This window comes from Antechinus flavipes, chromosome 1 (assembly GCF_016432865.1).
Source record: "Antechinus flavipes isolate AdamAnt ecotype Samford, QLD, Australia chromosome 1, AdamAnt_v2, whole genome shotgun sequence".
In the NCBI taxonomy this organism is placed as follows: domain Eukaryota; kingdom Metazoa; phylum Chordata; class Mammalia; order Dasyuromorphia; family Dasyuridae; genus Antechinus; species Antechinus flavipes.
The window spans coordinates 553536100-553559685 of NC_067398.1; the positions used below are offsets into that span (position 1 = coordinate 553536100).

A 23586-nucleotide genomic window follows, 5' to 3' on the forward strand; every position below is an offset into this window, starting at 1 on the left:
TATTTTTAGTTTTCAAATGTAGGCAATAAATATATGATCGACTCTGCCTTCCTTGTGCACCGGGAAATGGCAGGCATGTGGTAATGGCTGCCAGCATGCTGGGAAACATCACTAGAGCCAAGAATTGAAATGTTTGGAGCCTTTGAAGGGATTCCAAAAATGTCAGCACAAAGTTCCTGCCTCCTTTCTGTTGAATGCCCACTGTGGCTGTCTGTACTGAATGTGCCAGACAGGCCATCATACAGAGAAGGAGCAAGTGTTTATTGGTTCAATGAAAGGAGAAGCCACAGTCTTCGAAGGATCAATGGAGAGATTCAAATCATAGGCCAAAAAAAAAAAAAAAAAAGAAGAAGAAGAAGAAGAAAAAGAAAAAGAAGAAGGCAGAAGGATTGCTTCATTCTAGTATGGAAAGAAAAATAATGTTCCCTAAAGCATGATATGGTGAAAAAGAATATTGGATTTTGGATCACAGGACTTAGGTCAAATCTAGCTGTACTATTTACTGTTCTGCCATTTGGACAAGTGACTTGACCTCTCTAAGCTTCTTTCTTCATCTATAGAATGAGGTGGCTAGATATTTATGATCTCTAAGGCCTTTTTCAATTCCCCATCTATTATCCTATGTAATATGAAATGACTAAGGTAACTTTGAATCCTTACTAGTTATATGATTCTGGGCAAATAACCTCTGCCTCAATTTCTTCCTTATCTGAAATGAGGATAATAGCATCTACCTCCCAGGATGGTTGTAAGCATAAAAAGAGATATTTGTAAAATGCTTTGCAAAATTTAAAGTGCTATTTGAATGCTAGTTGTTGTTATTATTTGCATAGCCACACAATACTTAATTATATGGATTTTATTATCATTATTATCACTTATTATTAATTTGTTGGTGGTTTATGGCTCTTTAGACATCTTCAATAGCCATAAATAGGAAATCCAAGACTTTGGGGTATATAGATAATTGCATTCCAACACCAAATATAAATTATATTTGCATTATCTTTTGATTTGTATTATTTATGCTATTTCTACCCACTAAGCACTGGCAGTGCGATATGTCTAATAATATTCTAAAGCTCTTTTTCTTGACTGAGTTTAAGAAAGAAGAAACAATTTCATGATGAAATCTACTGTCTTTCACTAAAATCCTATTCCATTGCCTCATCCTGTTATAAAGGTATCCTTGGGTTCTCAAAAAAATTGTCAGCTGAGTACAAACTCTGGCAGGCTCTACTTAACCAACTTAGAAAAGTTTCTGATTACAGCTTCAGCAATGAGTTGTATGTGCTCTCTCAGAGGACCAGCTAAGCTAAATTGAGGCTTATCATTACCAGATTCATTACTGGGTAACGAATGAATTTATAAAGTGACTGACAACTCACACAGATTTCAGCTAAAATATGATGGGTTTGGGATTGATATCACTGAAGGGAGAACCTTATAGTCATAGATCCTTTATAGCATTGGAATGAATATAACCTACTACTAGTCCAAGAATCATCTCGGCTTTTTGAGACTTGGCAAGGAGGCAGGCAAATGTCAATTGTATGATTGTTTATTATCTATTGTTTAAACTCTTCTTTCTAGGAAGGCTCCCCTTCCACAAGTGAATGACTTTAAGTGTTAAAGAAATTAAGCCAATGTTCTAACCTATTTTTATTTTTGTTTTGCCTCTTTTCCTTCCTTTCTTCTACATAGAATCTCATGGCAAGAGCCTTGTATGACAATGTTCCTGAGTGTGCAGAAGAGTTGGCGTTCCGCAAAGGAGATATACTGACTGTGATTGAGCAGAATACCGGTGGGCTGGAAGGATGGTGGCTCTGCTCCTTACATGGAAGGCAAGGCATCGTCCCGGGCAACCGTGTGAAACTCCTGATTGGTCCACTGCAGGAGGCTTCCTCCAATCAGGACCAGCCCCCTTCTGGACTAATGCACCAGAGTTTTGGCTCACAGAAAGTCTATCAAGTACCACACTCGCAGGCTTCATCTCGGGATGCTGTCTATCAAGTACCACCATCCTACCAGAATCAGGGAATTTACCAGGTCCCTACAGGCCATGGTGCTGTAGAGCAAGATGTATACCAGGTGCCACCGTCAGTACAAAGAAGCATCGGTGGGACCAGTGCTTCCCATTTAAGTAAAAAGGTGAGTACTTTTCTTTCCCATTATTTACATTTGAAATATGGGACATGAAAATTTGATACCATAGAGGCAGTAACCAGTCCTGAATTGTAGTTCATATATTATATATTATAATATGTATTATAATATAATATAATTATATTATATTATAAACTGTTCACTACCATTAAGCATCCCCTCAATTCCTTAGTAAACCAATGCCAAGTCTCATAGCTTGAATTGCTGTCAGACCTCTCCTACATCTCCCTTTTTTTTTTAATACTAGAAGGCACTATATACTGTGAGTTTCATCATGATGCCAAAAGAACCTGCCTAAAAAAATAATGATATAATAGAAAGAACATTGGGCTTAGAGACAGAATGCCTGTGTGCAAACCTCAGCTCTTTTGCTTACTATCTGTGATCCTGGATAACTGATTTTTAATCTCTGCAGATCTCAGTTTCTTTATCTGCAAAATCAATGAATGAGTAAGAACATTAGTTAATAAGGAGTTGAACTATAATTATAATAAAATACTTTGTTAAAGGTGGTAGGTGACAAGAAAGTTTTACTGTATGATTTCTTTAAATATCAGTCTCCATTGGTGAAGAGTTCAGTAATTGAAAAATACTAATTATTTCCTGAGTGCTTGTACTGCCTTCACGAATTCTGACCACAATCAATCTGTTCTTTTTTTCTTTTTCTTTTTTTTGGGGGGATGGTAAGGAATGAAGGCAGTGACTGGACTTGTAAATTTAATTGGTAAAAGGAAGTCCTCCTAATAAATTTTGGAACCTGCTTAATCTTAAAGAGTTGGTAAAGATACTGACAGTTAAATGACTGAAATTGCACAGTATATGTCAGAAAGAGGATTGAATGTAAGTCTTCCATGACTCTGAGGATGGCCCTCTAGCCAGCACTACATCATTCTGCTGTTTCTGTAATTTGGAATATTGTTTTCATAAGTTACAATACCAACCCCCTCAAAAAAAATCATGAGCTCATGGCCAACCTTCTGGTGATGAGTCTCTCTGAGCTTAGGCTGGTTCTCATATTGCAAACATTCACTCACACACAGTCTCTCAGTGGGCCCATAATCAAAGTTTTTCTGACTTGAGACCATCCAGAGTTTATACTCTGCTGGTAGAGGTTTTGAGAAAACAACACTTAACCTCTGTGTCAAGAAGAAGCAACAGAATAGTGTAGGAAAAGTGTGTTTATAATATGATCCTTATAATAATTATATAAAAAGAATGACTTTTTGAGATCTCACTAATAGAAATTAGAGGTTCACCAATATTTGAGTGATTGAGATAATCTTCAAGTTTAATACTGTCTAGGGAAATTGAGGGGTGAGGGGACTGGATTCAGTGCTGTTCCTAGGTATTTCCCTCAACTGAAAATCTAGAAAATCAGGAGTGATGGTGTTTTTCCTGGAGCTCATAAATTTGGGTGGAAAAATTTTTTTAATTTAATTACTTTGACATTTTATAAAATATTGTAGTATATTTGGTTTCCTTTGCATTTAAAACATGTTCTGGGAAGGGGCCTGTAGATTTCACCCAACTCCAAGAGATCCATGGCCCACAAAAGGAAAAGATGTCCCAGTCTCAAGGGAATCCATGGCTAAAACCAAACCTTGTTTCTGTTTCAAATGGGAATGACACAGTAGAAAGATATCCCCATAATTAAATGAATCTTCTTTTTCTTTGTGCCCTTTTGTTTGCACCTTAAAAATAGACTTCAGGGACTGGAATTGGTGTGGAACTGACAGGGATCTTGGAACGGAAGCACTTGCTAGAAGGTGTGAGTGTTTAACTTTCATCACAGTTTATGTTGGCAGGAAGGTCAAATGTTTTCACTTTTTAGACCCAACCTTTTCAATTTCCAGACTTTGAAAAATATAAAACTTTAGAGAACCTATTTCCTGTTCACTTTGCATTCATTATATAATCGTAAGGGAGTTGGAGCTGGGACAAAATGGTCTTTTGTCTAATTTCTTTTGGTATTCCTTTCTCTAACAATGTAGGCTGTCCTGGACTGATCATATTAGTTTTCTTCCCCTTTATATATGTGTTGTCTCTTCCTGTTAAAATAGGAGCTCCTTGAAAGTAGGCACTGTCTCACATTTTCTCTTTGCATCCTCAGAGCTTGGGATAAATGTGCTTAATAAATCCTTTTTATTCATTCCTTCATTCTAAAAGCCTAGTGTTTTCTTGCATTCATCGTAAGACAGGGACCGACCCTTTTGGTGTGCTGGATGGCTAAGGCAGCTCAGCTCTCCCTTGGGAAGGGGATAACAGTCTGTCTAGCTCCACCATTGGCAAAGCAACAGATGGGGTCACCAATAGGGACACCCTTCCTCCCCCTCCATTGAGTTCCTGCCACTCCAGGTTGCAAGAATTGTGGATTAGAAGCATGGGAAAGCCAGTAGCCAATTAAAACAAGCTCAAGTGTCAGGACCACTTGTACCCAAACCTGCTTCTTCCCATGGTGTTAGCCAGTGTGTGACTCTCGCCTCAGCAGCCTGAGACTCTCCCACTCCCCTTATCATCCCACTCCACCCCACACACATGGACACAGGAGGAACCTTGGTGGGAAGGTGGGATACTTTGGCTGTAAAAAATCCCTTTTAGTTTTCTATTGGCCTGCAGCTGTTCTGAAATTCTTATCATCATTTCCCTGTGTGCCGGCTTATGACTCAGTATCTTTCTAATGGGTGGGGAACCATACAAATGACTTAAGTGGAAGCATTAAGGAGGCAAACCCAGTGCATAGGGAATCAAAAGTTTTTGTTGTGGTGGTTTTTAATTCTTTTCCCCTCAGAATCATGACTCTTTTTTGAGTGGTTTCAAGCAAGACTTTTATATTCTATACTTTTGTTTTCTCATCTGTAGAATGAGGATGAGTGGGAAGTGTATTATCCTGTCCCTCCTTGACATGGTCCGTAACAGTTCTTTTGAGGCAAAGGTTGAGAAAAATAGGATTTTGTCCTAGAAAAAGAAAAACAAAAATCCTCAATGTTAAGAAGCAACTTAAGGTTGTATATGTCAATCTGAAAGTGTTTGTTTTTGGATTTTCTAGAGTTAGAGGTCTACTATGTTTCTAGGCTTCTGAACCTTTAGCCAGCCTGGTTTTTTTGGTGGGTTTTTTTTTCTGTTAATGAGTCACTTTTTAATAGATTGTGTTTGTAGTCTGTTTATTATCAATCCTTTATTTAGTTTTAACAGGGGAACTCCAGCCCTGAACCCCACCTCTATAGACACATCAACTCCCATTCATTGCTTATTAAATCAGCATCTAGAAAAACAAATATCCTTTCCACCACAAATAAAAGCAATTAATTTTTTCCTCTCTCCCTAAAGTCAATTTTGAACTTGTCCCTCCTTACTCCATAATAATCTGTGGATTATCAACCCATATAGCATGCCTATTGAGTGCATGGTTGTACTGTAAGTATTATAATGATTTTATATGGAGAATTATCAACTGTTATAGTCATAAAAAATCTCAAAGGTACCCTATTTCAGAACTGTCATTTTATAGATAATAATTATATAAATAGATTTTAAATGATTTGCTCATCTAATAGGTCATGGCAGAACTTGATCTAGAATATGTTTCCTAATTTTCAGTCTAGACCTATTTTCTGCTTTATATCACACTGCCTTAAACATCTTCTCTGGGATCCCCTGAATCTGGATAATACTGGAAACTTTACCTTTTATTTATTCTTTCCCCTCTGGGGGAAAATTTTTTTTTTCCATTCTGGGCATCCTTTGCTGCAAAGATCAGGTTCTTTTAAGCCATGACTGGATTGTGGGAGGCAAGGTCAAGTGTCTATTTACTTATTTTTCCACCACTTTCTTTGCCACTAGTAAAGCTGGATTGCCTGCCCCTAGCTTTGGTTATAGCAAACTTATAGGGGTAAAGGTAGTCACTCAATCAATACGCATTTAGCAGGTACTTACTATGTTCTAGGTACTGTGTTAAACAGGAGGGAATATAAAGGAAAAAGCAAGAACAGACCCTGCCCCAGTAGAAGTTACATTCTAATGTAATTTGTAGGGAGACAAGATATATAAGTTAAAAGATACTAAATAAATACACAGTAGAGGAAATTATTATATTATATATTTATGTTATTAAAATTTAAGATGGCCTTACAGAAACCCTAAGATTCCATCAAGCACTATCCTGCTCATGTTACTTAGCATCCATCATGCATTTGACTCTCATAGTGTAACCTATTCAGCCTTGACTCAGAATTCTAGGACTCAACTTTAACAATTCAAGGTACCTTCAATAATGTCCCTGCCCATAGTATATGCCTTGTGGGTATGTCCAGCGGATAACTTTCAGAAAACATAGAACCTACCTGTGGACTCATTGGATGAACTGAATAAGTTTTCTAACATGTGGGATGATCATGAGAGGGCAGGAATCTAAGTGTTTCCTCTGAAGACCACAATTTGACTGTCAGTGTCTTTTCAGGAAAAGAAAGGATTAATAGGACAAATTAAAATCCTGATACTTATTTAATTCTAGGACTATTGAGACTACTTATACACTACATTTTTTTAAACTTAATGTTTAGGAAGCCTGTTTCATTAAAGCATTTGTAGCTATAAAATTATGTAGATATCCTTTACCTATCTCAAATCCCTTGCATAAAAGTAAGGTATATTCCATTTTTGAGTGGGTATTCAGGAAAGGGTCCAGCTACATTCATTAGGATCACATTACATCATCACTCAGGCCCTATTCCAATTGCCCAAAGTAAGAAAGAGACTGAGATTAACAGGATGTGATTCATGGATTGACAATTGAATGTTTTTCCCCACTCCATACCTGAAAGGTAATCTTTGGTTCCAAAAAAGCAGATTAGCCAGCAATGTCTGCACCTTCTTGGACACTGAGTCATTATGAGTTACATTTAGAGAAAGGAATCCCCAGCAAACCTTGCCAAAACTAGTGTCTGGTTGATAGGTAGAGGGCTTCCCTGATAGGATCTTGTGACTGTTGAGAAATGAGGTTCTCCATTTAATTCCCTGTACCTTTTCTTTAAAGGAACTGAAATGAGTTCAGAACTTAGCAGATGAACCAAAGTACAGAAACTGCCTCCCACTAGCACATGAAACATTTTTCCAAAGCATCTGGTGCAAGTCAAGGTGGATCAGGAAACTATAAAAAACACAATCCTAACTTAAGTGGGAAATTTTTCTACTCATATTTCCTTAAATTAGATGGGGAAATGGTCCCTTTATCCAAATCCCTAAACTCAAAACAATTGTGGAAAATTACCCCCAAACGAAGATTCTGACCTACCCCCTTCCTCCTCTGCTTTCAACTTCATTCTCTGGCATTAAAAATGGGGAGTATCCTTTTTTATCCTTGAGTCACCCACCCCAACAGAAATGAATTGTAACACCTCCTCTCATTAACAAAGAAACTTTTTGTCTGAGCAGAGGTTGTGCCAAAAACTTTAGACCTAGTTTGTTACAAATCCCATAGACTATAGATAATGCATTTTTTAAAGACTATGTTAATAAACCCACACCAAAGCAAAGGAAGGTCAATCTTTTTTTAATGTAATTACCTGTTAAATGATGATTCTTCTAGAGTGCTTATTACTATAATAAACATAATAGTTAATATAGTATTTATGGCTCATATGGCATTGTACGTACATTTTCTTACTTGATTCTCATAACTCCCCTAACATGTAACTTAGTCGAATATTATCACTTTCCACACATACACTTGGAAACTGGCTCAGAGTGAGTAAGAGCCTTGTCTGGAGCTACACAGCATAATTAGGGCCTGAATTTAGGACTTCCAAAAAGGTGTGAAGCAGATAGAGTAGTTAAATAGACAACATTCCAACATTTGGCTTCATAAAGGAATTAGATACTTCTTTTGATAATATTTAGTGGATAAATGCAGGAGATAAAATTAGATTTTGGCAGAACTATGTTAAATTTTCAATGTGAGCATTTACGTCTTTGAAAATCTGGAACTACAAATTAGGCTTGTTTTATTGTTTTGTTGATTGTTAATATTTTCTTTATCATTTTCTTAAATCTTAACAATGCAGATCAAACTCAACTTTGTCCTATGCACTTCTTTTTGAGAGATGGTTGTTAAACACTTATTTACTAGCACGGTACTGGATTCAATGATGAAACAAATCTAAATAGCAGCAGAAATATACAGTATTCATGTGCAGTTCTAAAGAGGCATGATAATCATACTTTACTTTGAGTGTTGTTGTTTTTTGATTTAAAACACCATAAGGATTCCTGAAAAATCATATAAGTCAAATTTTTGTAAACCAGATTGGATCTTAAATGTATTGAAAGTATTCCTGTGGTCAATCCATTTGTAATATACAAAATCCTATTGTAAGGAGCCCAGTTTATTGATTTAACTATTTTATACAGTTGATTTCCTCAAATCAAATCAAGATATCCTTAAATGAGGCTATTTTACTAGAAGATTTTGTTTTCAGACCCTCCACTAATTAAGATACTTCACTTTGGTGTGTGTATTATTTTCTTCCTTCATAGCCTTATACATGTGTATAACTTATACCAAATTAGTGCTCGATAAATATTTGTTGAATTTCCTATTAGAAATAATGTAGGAAGGACCAAAAATTTTTTTGAACCATCTCACATGTTTTCAGTAGTAGTAATAATAATAATAATAATAGTAGTAATAGAATAATAGTAACTGGAATTTATACATGCTCAGATACTGTGTAAAAGTGCCTAATATTATCTCATTTGATTTTCATGGCAGCTCTAGTTGGTAGGTGCTGTTATGATCTCCATTTTATAAACAAGGAAATTGAGGCAAACAGAAATTAATTGACTTGTCCAAGATCAGAAAGCTAATAAATAATTAAGTCCAAACTTGAACTGTACTATTCCTAACTCCAGGCCCAGTGCTCTATCCACTTTGTCATGTAGCTTCCCCCCAAAATAAAGAGCTGGTACTCCAGAGGTATCTTTGGAGGCACTTCTTATCAATGTAAGACATTCATTCATTGATTCTTGCGTGGGATTTCTTCTCAATTCAAGCCATTGTGGGGATCCGAGGACTTCTCTGAAGACCTTTGCCTTCAAAGAACTGATTGTAAATGTCAGAGTCTGAATTTGCCCCCAATTTCCTATACTCCAGGAACATTATACCATTAGTAGAAGCAGGACATGTTGAATTGCTGCCATGAAGCTCATTTCCTTCAATGAAGTGATCAGAAAACCAATTTGAAACCCAAAATGAGGACATTGTGTGGATTTCGGAACCCTCAGCCCTCTAGAACATTGCTGCATCGGCTTTTTCCATCACATAGAAGTACCTCTTTTTTTTTTTTTTGAATAATTGTAAATTACCCCAAATCATGACAAATGACTTTACATAACCTTAAGAGGCAATGATGCACTGTGGTAAGATCTCATGAAATCATCTTGTTGCCAGGGAGTGCCTAAGAAATGATGAGAAGCTCTGAGAATCGTTTTGTTAAGGCATGTTCATGAAGCTACTTTTTGTGGGATAGAATCCATAGGATCATAGATCTAGAATCTCAGAGGTCACCTAATCCAATCCCCCTTTTTTGTGGAGAAGGAATCTAGGACCAAGACAGGTTAATTAACATGTTACTCATCATACAGGTAATACATGACTGAGGTGGATTTGAATACAAGTCCTTTCACTCCAGTGTTTTTGCCACTGCCCCCTCATAAAGAGAAATCAATGAAAGGAAAAAAAAAACTAAAAAAAACTAGTAATTACACAGTAATTACGGGAATCTGTTAGTATTGTTAGGATAGTTCTGTGGAGATTTGAGGTGACATAGTTTAGTGGACAGAGAGGCTCTTGGGCTTTCCTTAGCTACTAAGTAGACATATGACCTTGGCTTCCCACTTTGCCTCTCTATTCCAGTTTTAACATGTTAGAATTGTAGCATGCTTTCTCATTCCAGAAACAACATGAAGTCACCAGAACAGTGAGATTTTAAGAATAAAAGATGTTTTCATAAAAATAAAAAGTAACCCACAGAACAGGTATTCCTGACAAACCTTCTTAAAGTTTTCTTTCTGCTGGTTCTTTTCCTTTACCGGTATCTCTTTCCAAAGGCAGAACAATCTCAGGAAAAAGACTTAGGTTGTAGTAAAGTATCAAATGCCACAGAGAATTGAAATTTGTCAGATCTGTCCACGTATGATTTAGGAAAAGTCTCTTAAGAATGAGTTCTTATCTCTGCTTTGTCACGAGAGCTAAGGAGGGCTGTCGCAGTGCACCTACTGGAGGGAGAAGAGGTGGAAGGGGAAGGAGATTTTTTTCTGTTGAGCTTCCTGCACTGAATCAATGCACTGTTGCCCATGCCATTGGAATGTCCAACCCTCACTGTTGCACAATGCGGGTCCATTTCCTCTGAGGGAAGCTACATAATGATGGTGGCAGTTGCAGAAGCACCCTGCAGGGTCTGGCACAGTCACTGGTGATATCAGTTAGTTTCCCATATGAATCTATGTCTTTCCTCCCAGTTAAACCATGAGAAGCTCTCCTATTTAGTTGGAAACAATATCTCTTGCATCACTCTGCATTTGAGGCAGGACCCTATTGTATTACTTTTCATCTGAGATTAAAACAAAAAAATTTTAACCCTATTTTGGGTATCTGCTAAAAAGGGGGTTCTTACTATGTTAAAGTTATTTTGACATCCATAGAACCCAAATATTTGTGCATTTTAATATTCCCTCAAAGTAAATCCCAGAGAAATGGACAAAAAAGCCTCAGCCTACCCTCTCTGTCACAGAAGATGACAGAATCTCAGCTTCTTCTTTGTCTCCAAAAAAGGCAAAAAGCCTTTTTTTTGTTTTTTGTTTTCTGTTTTGAGCATTTTGGCTTTTTTTTTTTTTTTTTTTTTTTTTGCTTAACTAAAATCAACTGGGCCCAAGCTGTCCTTCCTCATTCTTTCTCTAAAGGTTTTCAGACGGCTCTTTGGAGTTTGGTCACCCCATAACTAAATATTGCTTTAGCTCAGATCATACAAAGAACTTGCTGAAAGCAAGTGAGAGCCATGGGAGAGGCTCAACAATCAAGCCACTGTTTCTGAAGAGTATTCCCCACCATGGATGGGAGTACTGCAAACACTGTCAGGCAAAAGAATGACATCCTCAGCTTCCCAGCTCAGAGTTGTGACTTGTGCCTCATTTGAAACAAGAAAGAGACAGTGATTTCGACGTGGTCAGCATAAGGCTGAGTTGTAGCTTTCATTCAAGCTTCAAAGTGTCTTTGAAGGGGGAGAAAAAACCTTTGTCCACCTCCCCCTTCCCGTTTTTTCTAAAAGGGAAAAAATGTCACCCTAAGTACAAAGCAAAGCATTCGGGAGAAGTTAGCCGTGGCTGTGGTGCAGGGGGGTGTATTTTTTAAGGCCAGACCCACTTTTCATTAGATTGTTGCTAAGTGAGTAAATAAATGAGCTCACTGCTACACCCAGCCTGGGCAGGAAGAATTTATAGAGAATTAATAAATCCAGCGGAGGCAACATGTGGCTTTCTCTTCTGGCCATGGAAAAGCAACTAGTAATCTTGGACTTTCAACATGAAAACCTCTGAAACGCTACAATTTCAGGAGAGTAACTTTTCAGTTCCAGTGGGCAGGTCATGGCATGGCTTGCAGGATTTTAGTTAAAGGGATAGCACTGACGTTTCACAGATATAAAGACAAAGAAGTGATAATAAGATGTGGTAGGAATGACTAGGGTGATCAGTCTGACTTTAAGAAAGGATCTTAAAATGAAAATAAAACCCTTCAGAAAGACATTGGGCAATCTGAATACAACCCCATTTCATGGGGGCATGAAACCTGAAAGTGACATTATAAGTCATTCAGGAGGGACAAATCAAATTTTACATTCTATGCATGCTGGAAAAAAAGTGAAAATAGAACAGTAGTGATTAATAAAAATTATAACTTGAGATTTGGATAATCTGCAGTGTTATTTGTGGTAAGAAACTGCAGTGTCATTAGCCATGGAGTCAAAAACACCTGAATTCAAATTGCATTTTTGACATATATTTGTTTTGGGCCAGTGAACAAGTTATTTATTCTCTGAATGACCTAGACAGCTTTCTAAGACTAAGTCACAGATGACATCATTGAAGAGAGTTTTGTTTTTTAACTCCCTTAGAATTTCTCCAATATACACATGCATGGTTTTTAATCACATAGTGTAATCTATTTATTTTTGTCAAATATATTTTCTATTGTTTGCATCTCCTTTATGCATTTATATATATTTAGGTCCTTGAGAGGATATTCAGATATGTTTATCTGACATTTTTCTTTTTCTCTGAAATGAATATATATATATATATATATATACAAGAGTCAGAATTTGAGGAGATAGTCTGAAGAATATAAGCAAAATATTACTTTAGCTTTAATTATCAAATAATTCAGATAAATAATCTATTTTGTTTATGACTGTAGAAATTTAATACAGAGAATTAATAGATAATACAGAAATGAGTACATTTACCTCACATAAAGAAGGTTCCCCAAATGTATATTTTTAAGATCTTTTGATGTGTTTTCTTATAGTTTTCATAGTGTTTGTTTTAGAGTATGAAGGGAGGAATAAGATGGTAGTAGTGTATGAAGGAAGGCAAAGGAAGAGAAAGGGATAGGCAAAGTATAAAAGAGAGGTAGGAGGGCAATGGGAAAAAAGTTAAAGATGTGAGTGTAGTGTGGCCATTAACAGATGTAGAGCCAAAAAGGAGTCTAAAGCTGTCTAGAGCTAAGTCCATCTCATTCAACCCCCACTCTCTTTTAGATGAAAAAACTGAAACCCCATGGCTGGCCTTTCTACAACCTGTCTATATATCAGTTCAAAAAATAGATCCATGTCTTTTTGAATTTGCATTCATCATTCCTTACCTCATGATAACAGTCCATTGTAGTCACATATTAGTTTACTTGACCATTCCTCAATAAAGGGGCAGCTCTTTGTTTCCTGTTCTTTCTTACCACACAAGTGCTACTATGGTAGCATATTGGACTTAAGTTTCCATCTTTGACTTCCTTAGGATATATGTCCAATATTGGAATTGCTGAATTGAAATGCATAAATAGATTAGTCACTTTTCTCACCTACTTAACAATTTGATATTGAGGATAATTTTCCCATTAAAAATTTTTGATTTATGTCTTTTTATATTACCTCTATTTTCAAATGCTTCTCAAAACAAAGGGAGAGGGGGGAAGAGAGATAACTCATTTTAATAAAATATCCCCCAAATTTCTACTATTTTCACGAGGCTCAGTAAATTTCAAGAGGTTGGGAAAAGTCTAACAGTTGGCTTGCTTCATGACCCTGGGGCAAATGACTTAATCTTTCCCAATGTTCCCATCTGTAAGTGGGAATTGTGCTCAGAGAACAGCGTAAGATGAATAGTCCTGCATTTTTGCATCTCAGAAAACCACACACACACACACACACACACACACCTTATATATCTTGCAAAAGACCAGAAAATCCATTAATTTTATCTCAGAAGGATGTTATGAGTCATCATACACCCATACACCAAAGTTGCTGCAGTGTCTTTCTCCCTTTTCTTAGATAAACATATCTATCCCTAACTCCTATAAAAAAAACAAATTTTCTACCAAGTTTATTTGTCCCTTTTAGTGTAGTTAGTTGTCATAGTGATGCTAGTGATAATATTGTGAATATTAGCATATATCCTTAAAGCAAAATTACCCCCAAGTGCCTGTAGGACCACACCCAGTCTTCAGTCATTATTTTTACTTGTAACTCCCACTGCATTCTAGGCCTTCTTGGAATAAATCACTGAAAGAAGAATCTAATCTGGTTTAATTTTAAGGAAGTTCAAGTTTCATTTTGTGTCTTTGTCAGATAATATAAACATTTAGAAGCAAATAGTTTTGAGATCTCTGGTCAATACTATCGCTTTAAAGAGAAAGATTGAACAGGGGAGAAATTCCCATAACCAGACATTTTCTAAGACTTCTTTGTCCTGTACTGTCAGTCTGCTGAAGACATTAGTAGGGTCAGTGGTCTCTAGTCTAGTGCTTCCCCTGGAGATGCACCTGTTGCTATCTGTTAACAGCCACAACAGAGGTGAAGGGAGAGACAATCCACTTGGCTATCAGAGCTGAAGCATATTTTGTCCTTCAGATGTCAAGAATTAGTGTTTTTGAAAGGAAGGGAGGGTTTTGTTTCCATTTCCTTTTCTTAAAAAATTTTCCCACATATTAGAACTGTGAAACTTAAAAGAGTCCAGGTGTTTGTGACAAAATCTCCATTCAGGGAAAAAGGAAACAGTGTCACTCCCAGGGTTGGCCTTGGTACCCTCCAACAAAGGATGAAGCCTTGTTGCACAGATAGAGCAAGATGGAATTCTCCCATAGTTTCTAACTTTTCCTTATTTTCTCATCATTGATTTATTCTTTCAACAAGCTTGTTTTGCTTTATTTTATTTTATATTTCTTTTCTGTTTTCCTTTTTTTCTTATTTTTTTTCAAATAAAAAATAAAAATTACAAAAATTAAATTCTTAAAACTGAAAATCAGATATTATGGAAAATGTATTAAAGAAGAATCTTAAGGAAAAAAACAAGCTTTTAGTTAAATGTCTACTTTGTGCAAACAATTGTCCTAGGTTCTTGGGATACAAAGACAAAAACATATATTATAAAGCCCCTGCCCTTAAGAAGTTTATATTCCACTAAGAGAAGGAGGGCAAAATATTCAGAAAGACAAGTAAATACGAAATAAATCATTAAGTGAATACAAAATAATAAGGGAATAAAGTACTAACTAGGAAAATCAGAGAATTCTTCTATAAGGTGGTGATGGAATCGAGGTATGAAAGAAATGAGGGATTTTAAACAGTAGAGGTGAGGAAGAAATGCTTTCTAGTCATAAGGAAGAAACTCTGTAGAAGGATGGTAATAGAAGATGGAATTTTATGTCCAAGTTAAGCCAGTTTGGTTGCAGGTCTACAAGCATTTGTTTAGCACCTACTATGTGCCAAGCAGTGCACTAAATTCTGTATGTGCTAAATTACAGCATAAAGCTGAGTATCAATAAGATTGCAAAGAAAGACTGGAATCATATTTTGAAGGATTTTAACGAATGTTTAAATTGTTTTTAAAATGCTACACAAAGAAATTGATAGTTTATCCAAAAAGCAAAATGGAGGCCCAGGAGCTTCTTGAGAAATAGAATGACAATTAGAACTATGCTTTAGAAATATCGCTTTAAGAACTGACTGAAAGAATAGATTGGAAAGGGGATAGATTGATTGGAAGGCTGTCTACTTCAATTTCCTCATCTGAAAAATTAAAGACTTGATTTCTAAGTTTCCTTTCTAGTTCTAAATCTATGATCCTATGATCATTCTCTTGGTTTCATTATAAACTTTTCATGACATACATGGGTTATGTCCTTCAAATGTGTCCTATCTAATAAGTTCTGTTTACTCAGACCAGCTCAGTTTGGAATTTGAGGTCACCCTGCGGAAATTAAGGAAAACCATCCTGGAGCTTATACTTGAACCCAGAGCATAGCAATAATGGCCTGTCTGATTCTCTGTGTTGCCACCAAAGGATCTCAGCTGATCAATAATCTTATTTTGAAGAACTCTATAGCTGCTTCATATATTTTGTAAACAGATAGAAAGCTTTTTTTCTTCTTTCTCGCTGTCCCTAACATAAAACTTGCTGGACATATAGTAAACTCAACAATCCATTTTTACTGAATTGAAAAATCACCCTATCTGACCCTACTTTCACATCATTCATCTTCATTCTTGAATTTTCTAGCCCTGATAAGGTAAATAAGTAATTTGTATGAAAAGATATGGACTAGGTTAATTTTGCTACTTGTTTGGGGACCCACCATGTATATACTTTTTAGCTGCTTAAGAAAATTAACAAAAAAAAAAAAAAAAAAAAGGAAAAATCTCATTCTTAGAAGGATTGATTCTATTTGCTCTCTCTTCCATACACGTACAAAGACAGAATGAACCAGATAATCTCTCAAGATCTCCTTCCAGCCCTTTGATCATGTAATTCTTTCATACACTTTGCCCAGAGCCGAGTTTGGATTTCCATGTCACATCCTCTTTCCCTGAAATATCAGCACATATGGCACTTAGAGAACAGAAGAAAATGCTGGGACTTTAGAGAAAAATCAATTGGTCTTTGAAACAGTATGTGTTATTTATAATTCAATGCTCTTCAAAGTGGCAAAGAAAGGAGAAAAGTATAGAAACCAGATTGGAAAGACACAAAAAGGTGATATAGTGGATAAAATGGATAAAGAGCTTGAGCTAGAAAGACCCGAGTTCAAATCCTGTCTCTGACAATTATCAGTCCTGTGACTTTGAATAAGTTACTTGATCTTATTTTGCTCATTTATAAAAAAGGAATAATAATAATACTATGCAATTTATAAGGGTTTTATGAGTATTAAATAAGATGATATATGTAAGGAACCTTAAAGTGCTATATAAAGGCTGGCTATAATTATTAATGATATTTTAAATGTCAATTGGATATTTTGTAGATATTTTTATATCGCTGTCACTTTTCAATGACTACCCCTCCTCTACCCTTAGCAAAACTCTCCCTTGCAAAAGATGTGTCATCAAACAAAATGAAGTTGCACATTAGCCAAGTCTAAAAATGTGTGCTTCATTTCCCCCTTTTTACCATGGTATCATAGGACCATAGATTTGAGGTTATCTTATACGGTTCCCACATTTTACTTACAGGTAAGAAAACTGAGACATTGTACCTTGTCTTTCATACAGCATAGACTCGCTTGATTCTTACTAATCTTCTTACTTGGATATTTAAGTACTTCTCTAACTAGGTGATGGGTACAATGGATGGAGCACTGGACTTGGAATGAAGATGATTCATCTTCCTGAGTTCAAATCTGGCTTCAGACACTTACTAGCTGCATGATTTAACTCTGTTTGCCTCAGTTTCCTCCTCTATAAAATGAGCTGGAGAAGGAAATGGCAAATACTCCAGTATATTTGCCAAGTATATGAGGTCACAAAAAATGATTGAAACAATTGAATAACAAAAATTAGTCTTCAAATTAATAGTCTCTTATTCTCCTAAAAGAAGTCTGGAACATTTAATATCCCAGAATCTAAAATTCACCAGAGTCCAATACTTACCCAAAGACCCAGTCATCTAAGACTTCAATTAGCTGACATTTCATGTCTGAAGACATGAAACAGCAGAGACTTTGTAGATAGAAAAGAAAAGAAGTTCTTCAATTTCATCCCTTGACCAGACTTGACCTAGTATGCAAAACAGCTTAAAATTTCTGATCCTTCTGTGATCCAAGAAGCACAATTCATACAATGATGACACTTCCATTAACTTTTTCATATTAAGGAGAACAATTTTGAAGGCCATCAGATCATTGTGGTGACTGAATCCGGAGGACTGAGAATGAAGCTCTCTTCTTAGTATGATATATTAGAAAGTGCTGTGTTTTAGAGTCAGAAGGTTTAGGTTTAAAATTTGATTTCCCATTCATGAGACATTAGATCAGACATTTGAACCCAAAGGCCTAGTCTTTAACTGTTCAATGAGTTGACACTTTAGGAAAACATGATTCAGCAGACTTATGTAGGCAGAAAAAAAACCCCATCATTAAATATATCCCTTGAGCAGCATAGAGAGAAGTAATTGGAACAAGATTATCTCAGGAAAATTCCAGAGGTTCCTTTTGTGAAGATGTTAGTGAAATGAATCAATATGCTATTCTCTGTACGTTGGCTCTTGAGAAGTATATATAAATACACATATATACTTCAAACAAATGAGTGCCCCTCTATTAATGAAATTGTAGGTGATCCTTTCCTTTATCATGTCTTAATAATTTAATGAGTTACTGTGGCTAAAAAAGTATTCTATCACCTATTGATCAATCTTGTAGAGATAAGTCTCACTGAATTTTAGCTAACCTGGTCTACAACTGGGCTTAGACACAGAGCCTTTTCAAAATGGCAGAATCTGGCAGAATATTTGTTCCACCATTGATGGAGCCTTCACAATCCCAAGGCCAGCTTCTTAGTTGATGATTTAGTAAACATTCAAGAAAAAAGGAATCTGGAGGGGAAAACAGAAGAAAAAACAAGTAGACAAACAGACTGACATTCCTTGGGAAAGCAGCTTTTAAGACACATTTTACAATAAGGAATGACTTTAATAAGTATGCCTGGAAGTTTCTTTTTATGAGAATTGATCTTACTTATATTAGGTTTTTTGTCATTAAAAATCCCCTCCCCTCATTCTTAAAGTCAGTATTTGTTGAGGCAGCAAGAAGGGTAGAATACTGGGACTTGAATAAGGAAAACCTACCTCAGACACTTATTAGCTGTGTGAATCTGGGCAAGTCACTTCACTCTGACTGCCTCAGTTTCCTCAATTATAAAATGAAAATAATAACAGTACTTTTATCTTGCAGGGTTGTTGTGAGGATCAAATTAAATAATATTTGTTAAGTACTTAGCATAGTGCCTGGCCCATAGTAAGTGATATATTTATTTATTATATATACTTAAATTTATTTAATATAAATATTTGAATATTGATTATTTGATATTTATTAAATATGTATTATTTATACTTATTTCCTTTCCTTGGGATCACAGAAGAGTAAGATTTTGTACTTAAGCGAGGCAGGGAGAAAAACATAATGAGCCACAAAACTGGATATTTTGCAAGCATTGGGTCAGAGAGGAGCATGTCTTTAAGTAGACTAAATGACAGTTATCTCAAGTTCTTTCAGACATCACAAAATTAATACATGTCCTACATGCATCTGTTCTGATGAAAAAAGCTGGTCCCGCTTAAATTGTCATTTGTGGACCAAGATTTAATGGTCACAACACTGGAGAATGCTATAATTGGGGGAGAAAGAGATGGATAGAAAAAGTCAGGCAAGAGTGTAGCATGTTGTGTTGTGTGTATTTTTTCCCCCATGGGTTTTACCATCTGTTTCTTTTAATGCACAAACAAGGAAAATGATGGGTTTGGAATGCAGGGGTTTTCAAAAACCAGATGACCACAGGCATTCTTTAAATGGGGGAAGTTAGGGGGGGAGCTTGCTGTTCTGTGACATTTGTCAGGAAGTGAATTTTTAAATACCGGGAACAACAAATGCCCTCTGCCAGGGAAAGGCCACAAAGGCAAGGAAAAGCAGTCTCCCTTTTTTGTGTGTGTCTCCTCCCTTCTGAAGTCATTTCTGTAGGTTAACGTTTCACCAAATACTATTTTAGGTCTTTTTTTTTTCCTTAAAGGCAAATACAAAACAGTTAAAGCTGGATTTGAGAATAACAAACCCTGGATCTCTAGTTGCATTACTGAATTGGTAGCTTTGGGTGTAGTCCACTCTTAGAAAATTTTAAGAGACTGAACAAAAGTTACTTTGTGAGCGGATCATAATTGGAAAAAACAAAAACAAACAAACAAAAAATCCTATAAATAGAGCAAGTAGTAAAGAAAAGCAGGAAAATACCTTAAAACCCAAGTGTATGATAGTGCCAGACAAGCTTCTTTATGAAGCATGAAACAGGGAACTTGTTTTGGATTTGTTTTTGCAAAAAGCATGTTCTTAAAAGGGAAAATGTGATATTGTACTGTGTGGTGGCCACTCAATAAAACTGGTGGTTTTTGTTTATTTTGTTTATTTTTTTTTTTTTTTTACCGGCTATATCAGTAGGCCCAAGGAAGGCAATGGAAGCCTTTGGTAAAGATGGCATTTCCTTTTGGGAAAGCCTGAGCAGCAGAGATTATATGAAAATATTAGCCTGTGTACTAAATCCTTTTCACCTTAATTGCAAGAAGTAGTTGACTTGGAGTGTGAAGGACTTAACACTAGACAAAGTTCCAGCCTTTCAGGGTTTAGGGTCCCTGCTGAGAGCAGGATTGGTACGTTTGGCCAAGTTCCACCCATTTGAACCCTAAGACGGTGGAACATTTTTCACATACTTTTGTGAGCAGCCTGACGCCAGAGTTTTCACATTAGAGAAAAGGATAAAAGATGATGGTTGCTGAGGGAACCACCTCTTGTTTCTAATTTGTGAGACCTACGCTCCTCAAGGATAGTTTGCAATACTTGAGGGTGCTGTTACCGATGCCAAAAAAGAAAGCACAACAATTTAAAAGCCTTTGGAGAATTAGTGAGTAAATATACTTCAAAATGAGTTGACTTCAAAAAAAAATCTTAGAGGTCTTTTTCAATCCATGTTTAAGGCCTCTAAAGAATTATATAGAAACAAGAGCTTGTCAGGTAAGATCCATTTCATTTACATTAATTCCAGATGCCAGTAGTCATGATGGGGATATCTAACCTTTGACTTACTTGGAAGTATGTGCTGCTTAAACTGTTGTTACCCTAATGGAAATGGGAAAATGATTAGTACAATGAGCCAGGGTCAGGAGACCTGAACTCTGCTCCCTGTCACAATTATGCCGATTTATTTGCTATTATTGATACCTTACTTTGGACTACAGGCTCCTTCAGCTATCCAAGGATGGCATTATTTGGAATGGTCGCTTTGTAAAAACATTATGTTCACCAACAGCCTTTTAGCTTTGCTCACAATAATAAAGTTTGGCAAGGAGGGGCAGGGGAAATGCTGTATCTAGTTGAAGCTATGAGGGGAATTTTAAGTGGTTGAACTCAACTCCCATTATTCACTTTGCACATAGTTTTAGAGTCATTAAAACCAATTCAGTACATAGTGATTTTGATTCAAGGAGGGAAAAAAACTTTGACTCCAAAGGTATAATCTAGGACTTTTCATAGTTACAGTTGTCAGATAAAATGCCAGAACAAAGTCTTTTATTAAGGAGAAGCATTTTTAGAGATGTTTGTGTTGCCTAGGGCAGGAAGAAGTAGGAGAAAAGAGTTATTATTTTTTTTAATCATGTATTGCCCCCAAAGCAAAAGGAATTTTATTTGACTCCTGATCTATATAATGCCTTCCCTTCTCCTCATCTTTTCTTTGCCTCCACTCATTTTTTCCATTTTTATTTGTTGATTTATTTATTAGTTTTGGTTGAGCTTTATTTTTTTTGAGAGAAGAATAAAGAGTTTGAAAGTGGTCAGTCAGTCAGCCAGGAACCAGAAAGGAACTTGATCCATTGTTTAAAATATATAGGTTCATAGTATAGCAACGTGATGCAGTGGATAAGAGTAAGTACCAGCTCTGAAGTCAGGAGGACCTGAATTCAAATGTGGCCTCAGAAACTTAACACTTCCTAGCTGTGTGACACTGGGCAAGTCACTTACCCTTAATTGCCTCAGCAACAACAACAAAAAAATATAGGTTCATAATTTGATATTTCCTTATCTTCTAATCCTCAGGTGATCACCCCAGTGAGAACAGGCCATGGCTATGTGTATGAGTTCCCATCCAAGTATCAGAAGGATACCTATGATATCCCTCCATCTCATCCGATCCAAGGGGTAAGTAACATTTGTGTAGCAGAAATAGAGAATATTAAGGCATAGCTTATTTTCAGGCATCAGCTGAAGTTTAGAGGAAAGGTATTTTGGGACAACATTATTTCCATTTGATGTAAAGATTTCTCTACATTAAATTCAGATTTCCGAAACAAATTTCAGGAAATCTGGGTTTGAGTCCTGGTCCCAACATTTGATGGTTAACTATGTTCACTTAGGCAAGTCTCTAAGTATCTCTGAGTCAAAATGGAAACAATAATACATGTGCTCAGCCTGAGAAATTCTTTGTAAATCTTTATAAAGCAAACTCCATACAAAATAAGATTTTACATAAATGATTTATTTAGTTGTGTAATTATATATGTATAATTTATATATACTTTTATATATATGATTATATATAAAAATTATTACTTTCAAGAGTTATTTTTACATATAGCAAATCAATCTCTACATTTGAGATTTTCTTCATCTGGAAATCCAGGTCCTTTAACTGAGAAGAAAATATCTTTCTTTGTGTTATTTCATCATATTTTGGTCCATATGTGTGGCTATGCCCTTGAAAAATACAAACTGTGGTTTCTAGGGTTCCTCAAAAAGAAAAAAATATATAATTTAAAAAGGAAAGTACATTGGCCCTTGACTACCTGGAGCCTTACAAAAGATTAAGTTTTGAAATCACTGTATTAAAATACTTCGAACCAAAAGTTTAAAATTACTTCAAAAGTGAGCCATTTCCATTTTTTATGATCCAGATTTTTCTTTTCCAGGTATATGACATCCCCCCAACATCACTGAAGTTCCCAGCTCCAATGGGAGAGATGAAACCTTCAGGAGTATATGATATTCCTCCTGTGAAAGGAGTAAGTGAAATCATCCTAATTATTTGGGGGATTTTTTGGTAAGAGGGAGTGTTTTTTTTTAACTTGCTGAGAAATTATAAGACATATTCTAAAGGGAAAAAAGTTTTAGACACCTACTTGTTGAACAAATGGAATAGTCATACCACATGTGACTAAAAGTATGACTGATTTCCTCCCAAATATGCCATAATTTAAATATCTAGATTGTCCTCCAGAGTATCTATTTTGGAAGACAAAAATACTTTTCCCAAACATACTTCCATTGCTCAAAACTTTTCTTAGGAAATCTTCATTACAAGTTTATCTAAAAGCCACACCAAGCAATCTGTTTAATTACTATACCTTGCTTTTGATCCCAAAAATGATATCATTCATCTTGACCATTCATCCTATTCACCCAGTGACTTTTGATTATTTCCAAAAATCAAGTCCACCTTCAAAGAACAAAGATTTTTTTCTCCATTAAAATGATTTAAAAGAATGTCCCCCAGGCTTAATTCCAAAAGAGACTTTTCAGAAATGTGAGCCAGTATTTCCCATCTAAGTGTATCTAGTCTCCCAAAATGACCATTTTGAAGGAGAAAATATTCATTGGATACATAGAAATGTTTTTATTTTAATTTTTTTCCTCCATTAAAATCCTACTCAATTGCTTCATTGCAATGGGAAGGTGACCCTGGACACTCAGAGGCTATTTGGCCAAAACAGTACAAGCTATAGCCAGTTCTTACCCAGTTTTTGTGTACAGATCTAGTGAAGGATCCCACCTCTCTCATCCAAGGGCCAATTTAGTTAAGTGCTAAGAAATAGGCAACTTCAGAACAGGGATCATTTCTTAATTTGGATCACCTCCAGCATCTACTGCAATAATTTGTACTTTTTGGAGGACCTAGACATGTGATTTTATTTGTGTAGGGATATTTCTGCAAGTCCACAACAAGTATTTATTAAATGTTTACTGTGCGGTAATTATTGTCCTGAGCACTAGGAATACAAATACAAGTTCAAGAAAAGATAAACCTTATCCTTCAAAAGCTTTTATTGTAATGGGAGAAA

General features: G+C 35.9%; 1 protein-coding gene across 1 annotated transcript in view; it reads left to right on the plus strand.

Annotated features, from left to right (window-relative positions):
- NEDD9 (neural precursor cell expressed, developmentally down-regulated 9) overlaps positions 1-23586 on the plus strand; it is a 59286-nt gene that overhangs the window by 26204 nt on the left and 9496 nt on the right. The window contains exons 2-4 of the mRNA XM_051970687.1: positions 1705-2151; positions 21569-21670; positions 22438-22530. Of these exons, the coding sequence (XP_051826647.1) occupies positions 1705-2151; positions 21569-21670; positions 22438-22530 (642 nt within the window). The remainder of the gene's footprint in view (positions 1-1704; positions 2152-21568; positions 21671-22437; positions 22531-23586) is intronic.